The sequence below is a fragment of the Vitis vinifera genome, chromosome 7, assembly GCF_030704535.1.
Source record: "Vitis vinifera cultivar Pinot Noir 40024 chromosome 7, ASM3070453v1".
Lineage (NCBI taxonomy): Eukaryota > Viridiplantae > Streptophyta > Magnoliopsida > Vitales > Vitaceae > Vitis > Vitis vinifera.
In genome coordinates this window covers 28383444-28403087 of record NC_081811.1, presented here as the reverse complement: position 1 = coordinate 28403087, position 19644 = coordinate 28383444, and the positions used below count along the sequence as shown (strand labels likewise).

Genomic DNA, 19644 nt, shown 5'->3' with positions numbered 1-19644 from the left:
TTACTCTGAACTCATATATCATGATAAGACGTTTTATGAGGGGTTGGATTAGCTCTAGGTTCATGTTTATGCATAAGGACATTTTGGTAATTATGCAAAATTGCACAAAGTAAAATGAACAAGGCCTCTAGATTGAGTTAATTGATTAATTAGATGACTCTATATGGTTAATTAATCAATTAAGACCCGTTTTAGACTAGATTAAGCGACCCAAGCCTCAATACTTAAGCCAATAGGGGAACATACCCCCTTATGAGGCTAAGGTTTCAATTTATTGGCTTCCACCTCCAGAGAAAGAGAGACAAAGTCATAGCCTCCATCCCTCCCAAAGACCCACCTTTGGTGTGCCAAGATAATGGTTTGAGTCACTAGGCGAAAGATCTTAGGTTTGTGAGACCTTCAAACATTTTATTCACCGCACAGATTGATTTGAGAACATCCAGATACAGGTATGAGTCTCTTAATCTTAGATCTTTATTCTATAATAGTTTTTGAAGCCATTAGTTTCCGTTGTGTTAGATCTAGAGAGCTCTAGGGATAGATGCATGCACCCTACAAGATCCAAAGCTAAGGAATGAAGTAATCCAAACTTCCTAATAGTAAAAGTATACTTTCTTCAACCGTTTAAGATATGACCTAGTTGAACTTAGCCTCAAGAGTAATGCTAGTTTCCCCAAACAAATTTTCAAAATTGTTATCCATAGAGATAATGCATAAAAGCTCTTCATTTTGCTAAAAATTGTAAGACGTGTCATGCTTGTTGGAAAAGAAACTAGGTGAGAAGGTAGCACTTTCCTAGTTGCTTGAAGGGTGTGATCCTAACAACCCTCATAGATTAATTCACCTGGGGTGTTGCCTCTGCAATTCAATAGCGTCCTACGCCAACTCCATTATGTCCCGTGATCCAGCTCCGTGTGGTCTAGTGTATCAACCTGCCAGGTTAAAGCCAATGTTAAAACGTTGCATTGACATCTACAAAACCAGACATTTCATCAATCTATATTGCCTAGACACCAAAGACATCTAGAGTCTTTTTGGCTATCCAAGCCTAGATTTCATAGACAATACACTTAATGAAGTTGAGTGTTGTTTCACAAGTAATATCATTATATTAAGATACTACAAAGATTCCTTATACATGAAAAGCATTCTCCTCATCCAGTTTGTCATAACTTCTTAGGCCAAGCCAATTATGTAGTTGACAGCTATAGAAATGAAATGTTGTCTGCAAGAAACCTTAAAATGGCAACAAACTAACAATTATGGATGGCCATGAATGGTTCTTCAATTGAAAATATAAAAAGAAACTAAACAGGGTTAAAAACTAAAACAATTCCAAGAATAGTTTTAAGCAACGCTCAATGAGGAAATTTTTGCCAACTTTGCCATCAATATAAATTATAACTCCTTCCGTAATGATTTCAAGTTTAGCCATGGGAAGCAACATCAAACCTAATCCACTTCCGTAAAGATTTCTACAACCATATGCCAAGACAGTATTTAAGGCCAGTTAGCCACTGGGCAAAGGTCCAACACAGACAGAAGAAGGTATAAAATTTTTTTTTTGATAAGTACAGAAGAAGGTATAACTTCAATATGTTTATAACTTTGTCAATATTCTAGGCCAGCCATGCAACATAACAATTGCAAAGTTTCATTTCAAAAACAATAAAATGAGGTTTCCAACCCTCTTGAGCTATTTGAATCGGTCATATTATAAGACAATAAAAAATAATAGGATTTGTCATTCAACACCATCACAACACTCTCTCCATAAACACAATGTCAACAATCTCAAGAAAATAACTTTATCACTTTCTAGAATAATACCATATAGAAACCACTCTTGATAGCCATATGCGACAAAATATAAATAATATGAAATAATAGAGAAACAGATAACAACAAAAACAATGATTCATCTACACATTAAATATATAATTCTTTCTTTTCTTTTTTCCTAAAAACATATCCTAAGGATTACGAGAAATAGTCCTTATGAACAGATTCTTGCAAGGATTCCTCAAATTGTATGACAACAGCTTCTTCTGCCACAACCCAACCTTCAATATTGAACTTTCCTTTATCATCAAAGTGAGAACAGCTCTGAAAATAAAAAAGAATAAAAGGATGTGAGGCAAGCTGAAATCAACATAAAAGGGGCCATGATAATCTAGACAAATATAAAGGGTCACCTTTGATCTACCAATGATATGGAAAAGGAAAATTCAAGGATTGGTTGGTAAATGAAGTAAGAACTGTTATTTAAAAATAAAAATAAAAAACGTTTTTGTTCTTGTTATCCGAAGGCCCTAAAGCACCCTGTCTATAGAGTCAGGACCATTAAAAGGTTGCCAAAAACAAATACCAGTAAGAACAATGGACATATATTATGTGCATTTAATTTTTCCTCAGAGATGTCCTAAAATGAAGAATAAGTACTTTAAATATTCTAAACTGATCTGTCACTCAATGCAAAATATTGCAAAACAATCCTGCTGTATCTCTAAAAATGGGCAGTTTCCATAATCAATCAGGTGCATTAAGCAGAAGGGGCCTCTAATTATAATTGAGGGGAATGTTTCCAGTGAAATGAAATATTGACAATAAAACTCATAAATATGACGGCATAAACATTTCTTTCCAAACTACTCAGAGAAAAAAGTGCAAACCCACCTTGGAACAAGTATATACAACCAGAGTCATCCAGTTCCAGTGATCCAAAAGATGTTTTTTACAATCATTAGCCCCTTCTTGTAGAAAGTATAATAATGGGGGCATCAGCTGCATTTCATAGTGCCTTGGTCCACCACAAAGCTTACATGTCCCAGGATTTTCCACTTTAGCTGTAGCCAAAAGTGGCTTCCCACCATATGCGTATCTAAAAACACAAGAGCATGAAATACTTAAAACAAAACTTTAAAGCAACTCACCATGTTACTTCTTTTATATGGTTTTATTTCAATAAATTTTCAACCATAATTCTTTTGTTAATTTGTTTATACTTAATCATGTTTCTTGGTTAGAAACATGTCCTGTCTGCGATTTTCTTCAAACTACATAAATTAGTAAGTCATTAGGCATTAAAAATTTTCTTTGTTTTGCATGTTAGTATGCTCCTAATAAGTCTATACTCAAGTCTAAAGTTCATCTTTAACTTCGAATTCTTTACCATCTTAAATTTCACCTAACCTGCATACATACAACTGATGTATTTTGAAGCAAGTCTCAGACGCTTATAGTTAGTTTATTTTATTATAGTTGGTAGAAATGACACTTATGTTGATTACAAAATGCAAGAACGGCAAAGGCAAGCTACTAAGTGATTACAAACTATAACAAGCTACAGAGTCATTGCATTTCCACTGGTCAAGCCCAGTTTTCCAGAGGATAAATACCTGAAACATTGCTCTGGAAATGCATCCATTGATTTCTTGAACTTGAGGTAGGTCCTGTCAGCATTCCAAGTCCTATCATATTCATAACTTTCCTTTTCCCATGTCTCCTCCTGTTCACTATCCTGAGAGTAGTTTGAACTAACTACAGTAACCTCCCTTGTGGATGGCTCTTCCTGAGTATATGTATAAAAGCAAGGCAACACTGCAATCAAGAAACACATGAACAAATATTTTTTGAAAGGCTATCAAAATTATATAGAAGACGCCAATCAAAGGGGCCCCGGAAGAGAAAGGGAGGGGGGGGGGGGGGGGCACACACCAAGTACACAAGAAGAATATAACACTTTTACCATATAGTAATGACCACAGCTTAGAAATATCCCACTGCAATAATTAGATGCCAATTCTAGCTTTATTTTAAAAGGCTATACAACTAGAGGTGCACCTCAAGGCGAGGTTCTATAAATTAGCCTTGAGACTATAGCCTCAATACAAGGAATTGAGCCTTAAGCCTCACCTTGTGGAGGCTTAAGCATCAAATAATTAATTGGTTTTGTTAGGTTTTAGGTCTATTAAAGTGTATGATGTACATTGTGAGTCCAAATCCTACAAACTTACACTTTTAGAAAACTTGGTTCTTTAACATAGTAACATAGCCTCATTTGGCAAGAGGTTATATATTCAAACCTCACTGCATGTTTATTTCCCCATTTTATTAAGCCCAAAAAGAGGTTGTTTTTGGTTTGTTTATCTGCTAGTCTATATGTGTCTATGTGCCTCTCTATGTGAGGAAGGGTGTTGGAGTGTATGATATACATTATGGAATCAAATCCTACAAGCTTAAACTTTTAAGAAAATCGGTATTTCGACATAGTCCCAAAGCCTCGTTTGACAGGAGCTCATGTATTCGAACCTTACCCCATGTTTATCTACTCAATTTATTAAGCCCAAAAATGGCTACTTTATTTCCCCAATTTATTAAGCTCACATGTAAGCCCAAAGAAGGCTACACTCGATGAAGTGGGTTAGAGTGCATGATATACATTGTGGGTCTAAATTCTACCAGCTTAAACTTTTAGGAAACTTGATCATTTAACAAGGTCTTTGTGGGCTTTTGGCATATATTTCAAAGATATATATATATATATATTTTAAAGGAAGTTTAAGCCTTAATATTCAATGGGTTTTAACGGGATTCAGACTTATTTAGAGTCTTAGGTTTATGTTGGGTTAAATATGTTACAAAAGAATGGCTTGGCAAACTATAACTGCAGTCCTACCCAGAAATGAAGGAAAAGATCATCTCACCGTAGTAGAACCATTTACAACAGGAATAAGTTAACTTCTTTCAGATGAATGAGTTAACCTAGCCAATTAATTAAAAATAACATTTTCATGTATCTAAATTCTCCATCATTTCCACATTTTGCATAATCGCTCCTTTTCCACTTCACTAAGTTCTTTGGAATTTGGCCATTATCCTTTTTCTTGAGAGTGTTATTGTTGGAACTCCCAGCAAGCCTAAAAAATCCTACCACTATTCCACAATAATTCAAATTATACCTGGTGCGTCAATAGCAACCACCCTTGTCCCAAGGCTCAAAGGCAAATGCTTCTCAGTAGTCTTGGTATCCTGATTGTTCATCTGTTTCTTGGAATGAGAAGCCAAGCTTGCAGCTACAGAAAGAGCCCTACCCAGCTCCTCCAAATCAATATCTTCACCACTCCCATCATCTCCCTCTTCTCCAGAGCCAAACGTCCACAGATCATCACACCGATCATCTTTCAATGCCGAAACGGGAGATGCAGCCCCACGTCCCACTTCCTCACAAGCACTGCTCAACTTCTGAACCCGAATAGCTCGCCAGCTGCAATAATAATCATCACAACCCAGTCACCATCCATTCCAAACTCACAACATAAAACCCTAAATTCAAGGAACAATACCTAGAGGCCCTCTTCTCACATTCTGGTGCCACACAACCAAAAATATAGATTACCCGCTCTTCAATCTTCAAACTTTTACCAGAAATCGGGGCATAAACCTAAAAAAAGGAACATAAATTTAAAAACCCACATTTCAAATCCACGAAAAAATTCAGAGTAGCATTACCTGAGCCACAAGACATAGATTACTTTGACATGCAGCACAACGAAGTATGTGGGTTATTGCGGAGGGAAACTGCGGAACTGGCCAGTCCTATGAAAAGGAACAACAATTGGGTTATGAATGAAATCTGAATGATATTAAAATCAGATAAAAATGCCATTTCTCACTGGCAATCCACCAATTTTTATGGTGTAGTGATCGGATGGTTCAGAATTGTCATCAGCCCATGGTCCAGGCATGCCTAGAAATTGAAGTACTCGCTCACCCATGGCCATCAGAGTTAATCTTTGTTTTCCACTCGAACGTTAGGGCTTATGGTTTATGAGTTCAAGGTTTATCCTCTTCTTCAATCTCTTCTTACCGTCCTCCTAAAACCCTAACGTTTCTTTTCTGTTTTTTATTTTCTATTTTTTCTTATTTTCACCCTTTTCTTACTAACGTTTTAAAAAAATAGAAAAATAAAAAATAATAATAATAATAATGTGATTAAGGTTTGGGATGGATGAAGGTTTCATGTTTGGGAGTGGAAAAAGAGGTTAATTTCATTTGTTTACATGTAATTTATTTTTTTTAAGATAGATGCTCCTAATTTAATTAAAATTCCAAAAACTTTTTTTTTTGTTTTTTATGGCTAAATTTATTAATATTTTTTATTTTTCATTTAAATTTTTATCACCTCCATTTTTTTCAACATAATCTAATTGAGAAAATTTTAAAAATAATAACAAATGAATCTTACTATTATTTTGGAAAAGCATGTCTCCTCTTAGATTTTTACTATTTTTAATTTTAAAAATTTTGCTACAATCTTAAATAATTTAAATCCTATTTATGGTACTTCTTAAATGTTAAATAATATTTAAAAATCAAATAAAATATTTATATTATATTTGGTTCTAAGAAAATGTTAAGAAAATAAAACAAAATATTGAGAAAAGTGTTTTATATATTTGGTATTATGATAAAAAAAAATTATTTAATTTTTTATAAAAAATAAAATAAGTGAAATGAATTTAAAGTAATATATATAAATAATTCATTAATTTTAAATTTAATATTTCATTTTTTTTAATTTTCTTTTTCTTATGTTTTCTCCTTCGCATTTCTTGAGAACCAAATATTAATGAACAAAATCCTTAATCATGGAAATGTTAAACCAACACTTTCCCAAAACCTAAAATAGTTTTTATAAACTATCTACAATAGTAAAAACAAATCAAGTTTAAAAAATCAAATATAATTTTTTTTTTTAATCTCATATTCCATATATTTCCAATTATTTCCCAAAACACATAAAAAAAAATTATATTTATTCAAAAAAAATCATACTATTTTCTTTTAAATTCTCACAAAATTTGTTTCAGTCTAAAATATATTAAATATTTTTTTTTGATAGATACTAAAATATATTAAATATAAATAATTCTTAATTGTTTTAAAAATAAAAACAAAATAGTGTTTAAAAAATAAAATATAAAAAATATATTTTTTGAATCTATTTTTTATAAGCCATTGCACTAGTACATATATTATAAAAGTTTTCAACATATTCCCTATATTTCCAATTATTTCCCAAATCACTATCAAAAAACACCAATAAAATATATTATATTTATTCTAAAAAAAATTATACTAAATGCTTTAAAAAAATTTTAAAAAAAAATTGCAATATGTTTTTGAAGGTGAAAAACAATTTTTTTTATTTTTTATTTTTTAAAAAAAAAAACTATTTTTAAAAACAATTTGGAACATACCCCATCTATCCTGGAAACTCACTCTCTTCTATGTTCAAGTCATGATCATGCAATGCCCACAGTTCTGTGACAGGTCCTGTGATTTTGAGACACAGCCTCAAACCTTGAATTGGAAAAATGTCTACTTCTATTTATATTTATATACAAATGGTCAAAGAGTACATGGCAAACAAAGAGCCACTTGATCTCCCTGCTGCTTTTGCAGAGTAAAATTAGTTAACAATGGAGGAGGATGCCCAGATAAAATTACAAAGAACATCACTCAATTCCATCTCTTTGCATTCTTCAGCCCTTTGGATTTTGCTTTTGCAGCCTGAAATGCCTGCCTTTTCTGTTTCTTCATGGCTTCCTTCTCAGCCTGTTAGTCATGGAAGAAAAGGAATTTTTTTTCTCAGTATGCCTTTCCGAATATCATATCATTTATGCAGTGGAGTGGCTAAGAGAATAATTCTTACCTTTGACATCTTGGATTTGGCTTTTACTTTAGGGGCCTTCTCATCAAGCTCTGCCTCGCGTTCAAGCTCTCTTGCTCTTGCATCGAGGTTCTTCTCCAGATAATACTGTGACATTAAATTTCAAACAATCAGGAACCAGGAAATAAACTCAGCAACTGGGCAATTCCACTGCACTAGCATTGGACTTGATATTCAGGCAGGAAGAAAGGCCAACTCTTGCTCGTGGCATACACACAGGACCCTTTAGGAAGTTAGGGTTCTTATTGAATAGGTGTAGCCAAGTTAACACTCCAATAAAAATAGATGTTATCATGAGTGAAATGAATGTTTAAAAGCACTCCAATGACTCCAAGCAAAGGAATTTGGAAATGAAAACAACAGTCAGGTAAATCCAAGCATAAGAGCTAGAAATAAAAGTCATTTTATGCACTGATTTGATGAGATAATGAAATAATCAGTTGAAGGAAGTCTTGAAATCAGGTGATCAAAATCATCCATCATTTGGATGTTGGCATTGAGAACCTGTTAAGAGGGTCCAGTTTTGAACAGGCTGCATCTTTGTGAATGTGACATGCAGTTAGCTAGTTTACCCACACCCACATCCACACCAGCAGATGGTAACAGTTACCACATACACGAGTTTGCAAATGTGTGCAAGCACAAACACAAGCACTGACACAATTAGCTAAAGCCTAACATGCCAATTTTCTTAAAAACAAAAATAATAAAAGGGTGATAAAATGATGCAAGAAGTTTAAATTGGAGTGAGGTCACACTTACATTGTAATCTCCTGCATAGTCTTGTAAATTCCCATCCTTAACTTCAATTACTCTATTAACTATTTGCTTTATGAAGTATCGATCATGAGACACTGTAACAACAGTGCCCTTGTACTCCGTTATTGCCTCCTGATAGAACAAACAGAGTTCAAAAAATCATGAAGTGATAATTAAACTTAAAGCTATAATGCACATGGTAGATAGTAATCTCAATATGGATAGGAACAAATGAATCAAACCTCAAGCATCTCTTTAGTAGGTATATCCAAGTGATTGGTTGGTTCATCCAATACTAGCAAAGTTGAAGGTTTTACCATGAACTTGCAGAAGGCAAGACGTGCCTGAACTCAACAGGAAAACATGGTCAGGTTTATGCAATGTACCATAGAAAATACAAATCTATTAGTCAGGCATTATAAAGAGAACTGAATCATAAAGACATGGGAAGCAGCATCCACAAGGCCAATATTGTAAGTTAATACAACGTGTAATTTTGAACTGGTAAAGAAATGGGAAGGATGGAGTGCACCTTGTACTTCTAAAAGTCTTGGTATAGTAACATTATTTTATTAGAATTATGTATTACTGCCCACTTTATAGCTTTATCTTCCTTGAAATTTGGCAAGATAGAAGCTGACTAGCATCTATGTTAGAACCTAAAATGAAACAAAGCAAAAGACTAAATAGCCGTGCCGATCAATGAATATTACTGGGAACAAGGAAACCATGCAATCTGTAACTTATTTCCACAACTGAGATGGGATGATAGTTCAGTGAACACAACCCCTTATCTTCTCGTATTCTTGTTTGATTGGTTAGTAGGCACTACTGCTTCTAGGTAATTTAACTACTTCATATGCATGCACATGTGTGATAAGCATTTTCAATTTTACACATGAAGGGTTTCAAGTTTTCTAATGCAGACATCTGCAATTGAGAGATCATGTCCAAGCCACACAGCCTCAGATCAGCAGAAAAACATAGATAGCGATTGAGAGGTGTAGTTTATGGCTATACTTTTTTGATAGGTAGTTTATGGCTATACTATGTTACAGTGATAATTGGTCAATCAATTAACAAATCTTAATCTCGGTTTGAAAGAAAGCTACAGTTGTCATTATTTGCATAAATTTTCATCCAAACATTCATGTAGTAAATTTATGAGATGCTAGTTTAGACCTGTAATGTGTATATCAGATACAAAAGAAAACAACGGTCTAGAGTTCCCTTGTCAGCACAGTGAAAACAAGAATAGCTAAATTAATGTTCAATAAACACGAGAGATACAAAATAACAAACAAGTATACTGGTTTAACTCACCTTCTCACCACCACTCAAAAGGGAAACCTTTCTATCAAGCATATCGGCTTTGAAATTACAACGCCCAAGTAGTCCCTTTATATCGTCAATTTTCCAATTCTCTGCAACGTCTTCTACAGTTTGCAACACTGTTTTATCCAAATCAAGTGCCTCAGCCTGAAAATTAAGTAGGTCAATTTCATTCAGAAATGGCAATACATATGAACAAAAGTGGTACTTGCACCAAAGCATGAATTACTAGAATTGCCATGATATAAGATCCAATCCAACAAGCACACCAGTAATAACTATGACACACCTGATTCTGCTCAAAATAGTTTGGTAAGACATTATGCTCGCCAAGCAGCACTTCACCTCCTATAGGCTTCTCTAGGCCCATAATCAGTTTAAGCAAAGTACTCTTTCCACACCCGTTTGGGCCAATAATTGCAATTTTTTCTCCCCTTTCAATTGTAAGGTTTGCCTTTTTAAATAGTACCTGGCAAGTAATGCATATGAATATCATACAAGTAAGATATGTACACAATAATCAGAAAGCAGAAAATTTAACACTGTTATCCTTCTTCTCATTTTGTTGAACAAGTCACTCACCTTATCCCCATAGCCAAATTCCAGATTCTTAATTGCTAAAACAGATCTTCCACTCACTCCACGCTCAGGAAATCTGATCTTCATTTGTTTATGTTGAAATGGCTTATCAATCTGTTCCTCATCTTGAAGTTTTTCAAGTTTCTGTTATCATAAGAAATAAATAAATAAATTACCAGAAAAAGTGTTAGTTAAGCCCAGTAGCTTCCTAATAAAAAAACAGCTGCCATGAAGTAAGACAATCAGGAACTTTAGAGAACAAAGTTGGTTTGAAGGAGTTCAAACCATTATCTGAACTGTAGTAATCACTGATGAGGTAAAAAAAAGTCAAAATTAATAATGGAAGTATAGACTGACTGTCTTGATTTTACTGACAAACAATTTAACTGTTGTCCATCAAGATGGTTTTAAAAAACAAAATAAATCAAACCTATCCCAGGAAAAGTGCAAAGAGATAAATGGTATGCCCATTGATTCTTAAGTAAGCACAACTAACTAATGATTCAAGTCCAGAAAAGCTGTTAAAACAAAAGCAAATGTATCTCTGCCATTAATACAAATTAATGCAAAGTGATGCTATTTACTTTTTTTTTTTTTAATCAGAAACGAACAATTGTATTAAAATAGAAAAACATGAGAAGGATGAGAAGTCCTCTCCAAATGTACAAACCTGATAAAAAGACTGAGAAAACCTCCGCTAAACAAGGAGTGCTATACAAAAAGACAAAAGGCCTATACACTTATAATGAGCCCTGTAGACCCAACCCTAAGGTGTGCAAATCGATAATTAGTTAAGCTGAATTACACTCTAAGGACAGAGTTTTAAAATGTTTGTACAGTAAATAGCAAGTGATGCTATTTACTAGTAATGTAAAACTACTACATCAGTATCACATTAGCCTAACCAATTCTTAGTTAAATGTTTGATGGCTCACCAACACAAAGATTTAGCTATTTTTTTCCTGTGATGAACAGGAATTTACTAGATTATACCACCCACTGATTCAGTAGATCCATATATACCTTTTCAGCAGTGGATGCACGGCCAGAATTTGCTCCGCCACTTAGCCTGCTTATTAAGTCTCTTGTATGTTCAATTTCCTTCTGCTGCTTTTCCCATGCTGCATATTGAGCTTCAATCCATGTTGCCTTTGCAATCACATACTGAGAATAATTTCCTTCATATGTCCTGGATACACCCATATCGGTTTCCACAATTTTTGTACACAACTGATCAAGGAAAGCTCTGTCATGAGATATGATCACCATGGGCACATCCTGCTTGTTAAGATAACCTTCAAGCCATTCAATTGTGTCAAGATCAAGGTGATTTGTGGGCTCATCCAATAGTAATAAATCTGGCTCCTGCAAGTGATCACAAGTATATTTATAACCGATCAATAACAACCACGCATTCTAGTACAAATTATAAATATAAAAGGCTAACAAAACTTAAACATTTTAAAACAGTGCATATACCATGTTCACACTAACGATGTAAGTGTCACTATAATATAAAAGAACCCTTCCCAGTCATATCGAAAATTGGGATAATTTGCTGCAATAATTTGTGATAACAACAAACAAAAGAGTAGCCTATTCCCACTAATCATTTTGATGCATCCGATAATCTGTCACTTCTTCCAAAGTGGATTACCATACAAGTACATATAATTCAAGGGGAATAGCATCTCTCAGTCAAGGATTTCAAGTTACCTGTCTATCAAATTTACTCTGCAACGAATCAAAGTTGCCTAAAAAGCAAGATACTCGGATGCATTCTTACAACCTAAATCAAAATTATCATTCAAGTTTACACACCAAATTTATAAATTAAAACATGGTTATACCTGAAGTAAAATCTTCCCTAGGGACATTCTCATCTGCCACCCACTACTAAATGAGGCAACCAACCTATCTGAATCTTCGGGGGCAAACCCAAGCTCTGGCATCAACTTACTGATCTTCGCATCAACCTCATCCAGGTCAACAGCTTGTGCTCGCCTCTGAAGCAAATCATTCTCATCCAACAGCCTCCCCATCAACTCCAAATCATCCACTGAACTCTCAATCGCCTTCTGGACCTTCTCCAACCTTGCTGCTATCTCCATCTCCTCCTTAAACGCACTCATAAACTCTTCCTTCACCGTCCTACTCAATGAAACCTCGAACTCTTGACTCAAAAATGCGATTTTCATATTCATTTTCGCCTTAATTACGTTCCCCGAATCGGGTTCTTCCAGACCCGTGATAATTCTCAACTGGGTCGTCTTTCCTGCACCATTAACACCCACCAAACCCACTTTTTCACCCTTCTTCACTTCCCAACTCACATCTTTCAATACAGTGACACCCTTATAGCCCTTACTCACATTCTCTAACCTAACACCCGATGAAATACTCGAGGCGCCACTGTTCGATTGCTTATTCACACGTTTCTGATAAGCCTCATCCACCGAATTGTTCGAAAACAACGACTCAATATCCTCCCGACTCATGGTCTCGGCCACCGACGTATCCATCGCCACTGCTTTCGAAGAGACCATAGAGCTCCTGGTTCTGGAATTGAATAAAGCACTTGTCTTGATTGAACTATTACTACCTGTTATGGAATGTGTGGATGCAGAAATCGGAATCGACCGGGTATGTGGACGGAAATGAGGACGCAAACCGGTTTTCCGAGCATCGAGAAGGGCCGAGCCGGTGAAGAAGCTTGACCGGAGATCAATGCACTGAAGCTTCGTGGCTAAGTCCATGTTTGGCAATCAAGAATCTGCGGGAAACTGAGTGCGAGAACGTACGGGAAATTTGGGGGTATGTCAGAAATTGGGAGAGAAAATTAGGGTTTTTGCAGAGACAAGAAAAATGCTACGAATGGAAAAAAAAGAGAGTGGGCAAAGTAGAGTTTCTCGGCGATTCTCTCCAGAGTTACAGAGAAACTCTTAGCCCATGAAAAATGAGGAGAAAAAAATAAGGGATTTTTAAGGTGCGAAAGAAGAATCTAAACTGAAAGTGATTTATTTTATTTATTTACTTAAATTCTATATATTTTTTATTTTTTATTAATATTTAAAAATCGGTATATATGTACCTATCATTTTTTACAACAATCCTTACAAAAATATTTATTTTAAATGCAAAAATAGATTTTCAAAATTCAATTCACCGTCAATAAATTTATTATTAAATAAATTTTCTAATAATTTAGTAGATTATAATTTTTAATTAAAAAATATATAGTAAATTTTTAATTAAAAAAATTATTATAATCAAGCGTTGAACCCAACTAAACAACCTTATGCTTTTTTTCTTTTTTCTTTTTTTCTTTTTTTCTTTTTTTTTTACTTTAAACTTGAGATAAAAATAGTACTAATTGTGAATCACAAAAATTATTACTTTAAATAAAAAATATATGTATTTTCCCAATGATAAGGCAAGTGGTCACGTCATAGAAGTTTCTCATAGTTGAAATATGAAATATTTTTGTGGCAGAGAAAATAGAGATAAGTGGGGTCGAAGATAACGTCCAACGGGAATACAAGTTTTGTGGTGTACATTCTTAACTTAGATGATGCCTCCACAGATTTCTTGCCACGTGTATTGTATTCCAGGATTGTGCACACCCCACGTCTGTGTAAAGACAAATCCAAAACAATAACAAATTGAAATTCATAAATAATTAATTATTTTCTTCCATTTTTCTAATCCACGTTGTCAAATAAATGATGCTTTCGTGGAAATGTCTTATAATCATCCAAGTGTGTCTCTTTTGAGATCCCTTTCAAAATAAAAGAAAATATGGATTTTATTTAATATTTTAATGAATAGAAAATATGCCTACCACATACGTCCATGAAAATTTAATTTTGATTGGATGTATCGTAAAATCTAAATTGGGTAGTAGCGTAGATATATGGGATGGTGATATAAATAAGATAATACAGAATACAAATTAATGGAACTAGGGGATAAAGTAATAATGGACCAAAGTATAAAATGATAAGATTTTATTTGAGTACAAAACAATAACACAAATATGAAGCAAAGCAATCAAATTAACACGAACCCTAAGAAATTTGTTATATTTTATGGTTTTAGGAGATTATTTTAAAAGTGTGGAGAAACTATTCAAATACATGATCTTCTGTAAAATCGAGTTTAGATATCATGTTAAACTATCAATTTTCTTCAAAACTTAGGGCTTGTTTGGTTCCTAATTTATGTTTTTGAAAACAAAAAACACAAAAAAAAAAAAAAATGTTTGGGGAAGGGGGTATATTTTTGTTTTTTATGTTTTCCGTATTCTCAAAAACCATTTTTTTTAGAACAATAAAGATATGTTTTTATTATTTTTTTCACTATTCAAATAATAAATTGTTTTTTGTGTTTTCATAGTTTTTTTTTTTTCCCATAAAGATGAGCTCCACCCAACCACCACACCCTAACCCACAAACCCTTTCTTATTCCTTAAATTATTGAAATTAATATACTTATACATGGTGATAAAGTCATCATTTGTTTAACAAAATTATAACTGGTGTAAAAAATTTCAAAATATAATAATTTTTTTATAATTTAAATGAATTGTACATGTGAAATTTATTTATATATTTATAATATAAAGTTAATGGAATAAAACACTTTATTAATTAAAAAAACTTTTAAACATGTTTTTTGTTTTACTTATTATAAAAAACTTTTTTGTTAACTCAACCAAATATGTTTTTTTTTTTTTTAGAAAAAAAAAACCGTTTTCTATAATTCAGTTCCCAAACACAATTTTTTTTTTTTTTATTTCTAAAAACACAAAAAACTGTTCTTAAAAACTGTTCTCAAAATCTGTTTTCCATAACAATTTTTAAAAATAGTAATCAAACAAACCCTTAATCTTACATAGTTTTGGTTCACAATGTATATCATGTCATTTAACATCAAGTATACATACATTCCATGGAGGAGCATAGTAGAAATAACACACACGGTTGTCATAGGAAAACATAAATATGAGCTAGTAGATAGTTTGGGAATATGTTTGGAAATGGACATTTATGTCCAAGTAATACAGTACTATAACATAGGAGTTATAGTCATTATGATTAGTCAAAGTGAATTTTACAAAATAGGACAACAATTTATTACAATACAATATTTTTAAAAATTTTGGATTTTTTTAATTAAAATTTTTTTATATAGCTTAAAGAGATTAAAATTCATCATGTAGTTTAGTTATTAATTCAATAAAATAAAATTATAAACTAATATTAAAAATAGTTTTTATACTTTAAAACATAAAATAGGATTCAAATTCAAAAAAAAAAAAAAAACTAAATAAAAATTGACAAGTTGTTACTAACATAATTTTTTAGAATTTAATTTCAAAATGTAATGATTTTTTTTTTAAATAAATTTGAGATTTTTCATATTTTTATTATGATATCTCACATCAAATAAGGGATATGAGTTTCTTTTGATTACGAATGTGTGCTTTAAAGTTATAAGAGTAATATTTATCCGGTTGGAGAGTGATATATGCATGAACTTACATGTATACTTATATTATATATTATTTTATTAAAATAAATAAATTTAACATTTTTTAGTTTTTAATCTTATAAGACAAATAATTTTATTATTTTTATTTAATTATTAAAGTATCTTTGAAAATTCAAGTTTAAGTTTACAAATACCTTAAATTACACTTTATCATCTTATATGAAAACCGATTAATGTTAAGAAATGGTAGAATAAATCTTTTATAATATTCAATCATCATATCTCAAACATGAGAAGGATACTGTTGCAATGTAAACAGCGTAGTTATTTATATTAAATTAATAACTATTGATTTATTTTATAATTTTGAAATATTTAGCTTTTGATATCTTATTTCACTATATAAGTTATATTTTACAAATGATAATATATATATATATATATATATATATATATTTTTTTTTTTTTCTTGTAACCCATAGAAATCCTAGGTAACTCATGAGAATTCGAATTGTCCATGGGTTGGTTTCGTGTATGTTGAAATTATTAACAGGTAAGTTTGGCTTCATTTAATTTAACCTTTTAATCCGTCCAAGTTGCAACTGGATGGAGCTTGACCCGTTGAAACGAGTGGATTCACGCAATGGGCCCAATCCCTTGATGGGTCTTTCTTCAGGCTCGTCTAAGTCCGGCGACATCCAATTAGGCCCGTATGGACCATCTATAGGCCCAAGTTTTTGTCAGAAGTGCAAGTCGGCCTAAGCCCGTTACCAGCCCATCAGCTAAGATAGATTTGAGAAGAAAAGGCGTTTAGGGCTTTCACAAAGCCCATGAGGCCCACCCAATATTATAATTCAAATTTGAAGGTTTGTTTAAAATATATATATATATATATATATATATATATTATAACTGTAGATGCGTTATGCGTAAAGTTATGGACTAGATAAACCTCCAATAAGCTGAGGGGACTCGAACTTGTGATCAGTGAGGAGCAAATTTAAGGTCAGATCAAAAGAACTATCCCTTAGGATTTGAAGGTTTTTTTAAATATGCTTATATTTATGGTAATATTAGATTAAAAAAATAAAATTCAAATTTATAATTTATTCACATGGTGCACCTAAGTCCATGGTTTACAAAATTCAATTTTGTATTATTCAAAGAATCAAAAACTAATAATTGTTCAAAGCTTGGACCCAATTGACAGTGACCCATTTCATACCATGATCAATTCCTTTCCCTTTTTTGCTCAATGGGCTCCATGACTTTACAATGCTGGTCTTGAAAGCTTCTTTTCCCCTTTATAAACTATGCTTGGGAATTATTGTTATCTTTTTTTTCAAAGGATAAAATATATCTTTAATTTATGCCAACGACATCTTATTAATTTTGTATATTTTTTTCATCTTCTACTAGAAAGAATTCTTGTCATGAGCCGACATTGAGATCATCTTTATCCTTATCTCAAGATTAGACATTTCTTCTTATATTTATTAATTTATTTAATATTAAAAATCCAAGTAAAAGAGAGAATGCATGAACAAAATTAAAAATAATTTTCTATAATTTGACATTCCATGATCGCCCATTAATTTAATATATTCGATTGTTTCCATTAAATAAAATATAATACCTTTTTTAGAAAATAATGTTAGATTATTTAATTGATTATGACTGAGATTACTTTACAGGTCATGCCCAAACTCACTTGTCCCCCTCAAGGAAAACGACCCCACCAAAAAAGAAACAAAAATGATAATCTCAAATTAAATATAAATTATATTGATTTTAAGATTGGTATTACACTAATTATTTTCAAAATTAAAGAATAAAAAATTAGACCCTTATAATTTTTAATAAACAAATAAATAATTTTATTATTTTATAAAGATTATAAATTTAAAGATGCCATTTAAAATATATATATAGCTTTTAAGTATTGGTAAACTAAATATCTTTTTTTTGAATTTTTTTTCTACAAAACGCATTAGATATTAATTTTTTAATGAAAGAACAAAATGAAATAATTAGATGTAAAATAAAGAGGGAATCTTCTTATTTACTTTACTTTAAATTTAAATAATAAAGTGCAAAAAAAAAAAAGGCTGTAGAAACGGTCAAGTTACTGACTCACAGCCTTTTGCCTTTTCGGTTTAAAGATATTTAGTGTTCGAATAAACGGGGTCCAGTCATGACCTGGTGTTGTACTCCACCGAAGTTTGAAAATGATATGATTTCAATTTCAAAATATATAAATTAAAAAATTAAAAAATAAAAACAAAATACCCAAGCCCCTTTCAAAAGGAGCACAGCATTTTTTTTGGACCAATGAGATGGGATGAGTTCATGAATACAATTTTGATTTGGAAAGTTAAATAATAAAACCAATGGAGATATGAAAGGTTACTAAAAAAAATAGTTTTAAATTAAGAAATATATTTTACAATTTTTTAACTAAAAAATATTTTTTAAGAATTTTATATGTTACTTGAGATGCGTTTTTAATTAAAAAATGTATTTGAAAACAAATTAACTGTTTAATAAAATTTTAAAAATATTTTTAAAAATCTAAATATTTATTTATGGTATTTAAAAATTATTTATAATATTTCTTTGCAAGTGATTATCTTAAAAACACTTTTTACAAAAATACTTTCATCCACAATATTTTTAGTAACTTAAAAAATATATTTTTTAAAAAAATTTCTATTATTATATATCCTTTTTCAAAACATTTTACAGTAAATATCTCAAATTATTAAAATCTGTTTTTCCTTTAAAATTTGACTATTAAATTTATTTTTTATTCTAAAAAAAATACATTTTGAAAACATTTTAAATTAATTTTAAAAATCACCCAATTTTCATGATATATTATTAGAAAAGGTAATTTTAATTTAAAAATTATTGAATGTGTTTTTTCAACAAAATATGGCTTCCCATTAAAACAAACAAACAGGTATTTTAAAAAATAGATCACAAACAGCGCCTAAAAATATGTTTAGTTACTAACAATCCGGTTTAGAAAATATATTTAATAAAATTTAGATAAAAATTAATTTTTAAAATTTATTCTAAAAGTAAGTTATTTTTAATTGTTTCTTAGAGTGTTTCACAGTGGAAAAAAAAGAAGTTATTTTAAAACTTTTAAATTATATATAAATATATGGTATTTATTATTTTTTATATTTAAGTTTTTGAATATTTTTTTTTAAACTGAGAAATTCTAAAAAGTGGGTTAAAAAAATAATAAACACTATAACTCTTAGTAGTGTGATTTAAAAACATTTTTTTATTTCTAAAACCAATTTAAAAAATTTTAACATCGTTTAACCATTATTATTTAAAAACAATTTTTAAAAATAAAAGGAAATAAAAATAATTTTTAGTTGATAAATAGAAGTTATTTTCATCAATTTTTTAAAATAAAAGGAAAATATGAATTCGATTATATTTTCTAAAACTTAGTTTTTAAAATTATTTTTAAATAAAAAAATAGAAAAATAATTTCTAAAAACAAGTTTTAGAAAATACGTACAAAATTTCCTATTTTTTTTGGAAAACAATGCTAAAATATGTCCAATTTTATTTATTTATGTATGGTAGTTATTCGCATCAAATGGCAAGCAAGCGACGGCACTGGAGGGTATAGACTATAGAGAAAGTCCAGGGAAAAAAAATAAAAAATAGAAGGGTGCAATGAGAGTTAAAAGCGTGTGAGTGGCATAATGGTAAAAAGGGGA

The 19644-nt window shown here is 31.3% G+C and overlaps 2 protein-coding genes across 2 annotated transcripts; both read right to left on the bottom strand.

Moving 5' to 3' along the window:
* Positions 1-1697: 1697 nt before the first annotated feature.
* Positions 1698-5909, bottom strand: LOC100255896 (uncharacterized). Its single transcript, XM_019221067.2, has 7 exons — positions 5676-5909; positions 5512-5598; positions 5346-5443; positions 4962-5266; positions 3399-3600; positions 2677-2881; positions 1698-2106 (listed from the first exon to the last, which is right to left on the bottom strand). Exons 1-7 carry the CDS (start codon positions 5781-5783, stop codon positions 1981-1983), a joined length of 1131 nt encoding a protein of 376 aa, XP_019076612.1. The 5' UTR covers positions 5784-5909; the 3' UTR covers positions 1698-1980.
* Positions 5910-7371: 1462 nt separating this feature from the next.
* On the bottom strand, positions 7372-13413 carry LOC100250725 (ABC transporter F family member 5). Its single transcript, XM_002279768.5, has 9 exons — positions 12256-13413; positions 11429-11770; positions 10409-10549; positions 10116-10295; positions 9818-9973; positions 8737-8838; positions 8498-8626; positions 7718-7822; positions 7372-7620 (listed from the first exon to the last, which is right to left on the bottom strand). Exons 1-9 carry the CDS (start codon positions 13159-13161, stop codon positions 7525-7527), a joined length of 2157 nt encoding a protein of 718 aa, XP_002279804.1. The 5' UTR covers positions 13162-13413; the 3' UTR covers positions 7372-7524.
* Positions 13414-19644: the final 6231 nt, after the last annotated feature.

What these genes read in the sequence shown, in the direction of transcription:
- LOC100255896 (XM_019221067.2), bottom strand. Translation starts at nt 5,783, where the DNA reads ATGGCCATGGGTGAGCGAGTACTTCAATTTCTAGGCATGCCTGGACCA. An exon ending in TAAAAATTGGTGGATTGCCA is followed by an intron (nt 5,599 to 5,675) that starts GTGAGAAATGGC and finishes TCCTTTTCATAG; the next exon opens with GACTGGCCAGTTCCGCAGTT. An exon ending in TTGTATATACTTGTTCCAAG is followed by an intron (nt 2,107 to 2,676) that starts GTGGGTTTGCAC and finishes TTTTATTTTCAG; the next exon opens with AGCTGTTCTCACTTTGATGA.
- LOC100250725 (XM_002279768.5), bottom strand. Translation starts at nt 13,161, where the DNA reads ATGGACTTAGCCACGAAGCTTCAGTGCATTGATCTCCGGTCAAGCTTC. An exon ending in GTGCATCCACTGCTGAAAAG is followed by an intron (nt 10,550 to 11,428) that starts GTATATATGGAT and finishes TTATGATAACAG; the next exon opens with AAACTTGAAAAACTTCAAGA. An exon ending in ACTATGCAGGAGATTACAAT is followed by an intron (nt 7,823 to 8,497) that starts GTAAGTGTGACC and finishes TTAATGTCACAG; the next exon opens with TATTATCTGGAGAAGAACCT.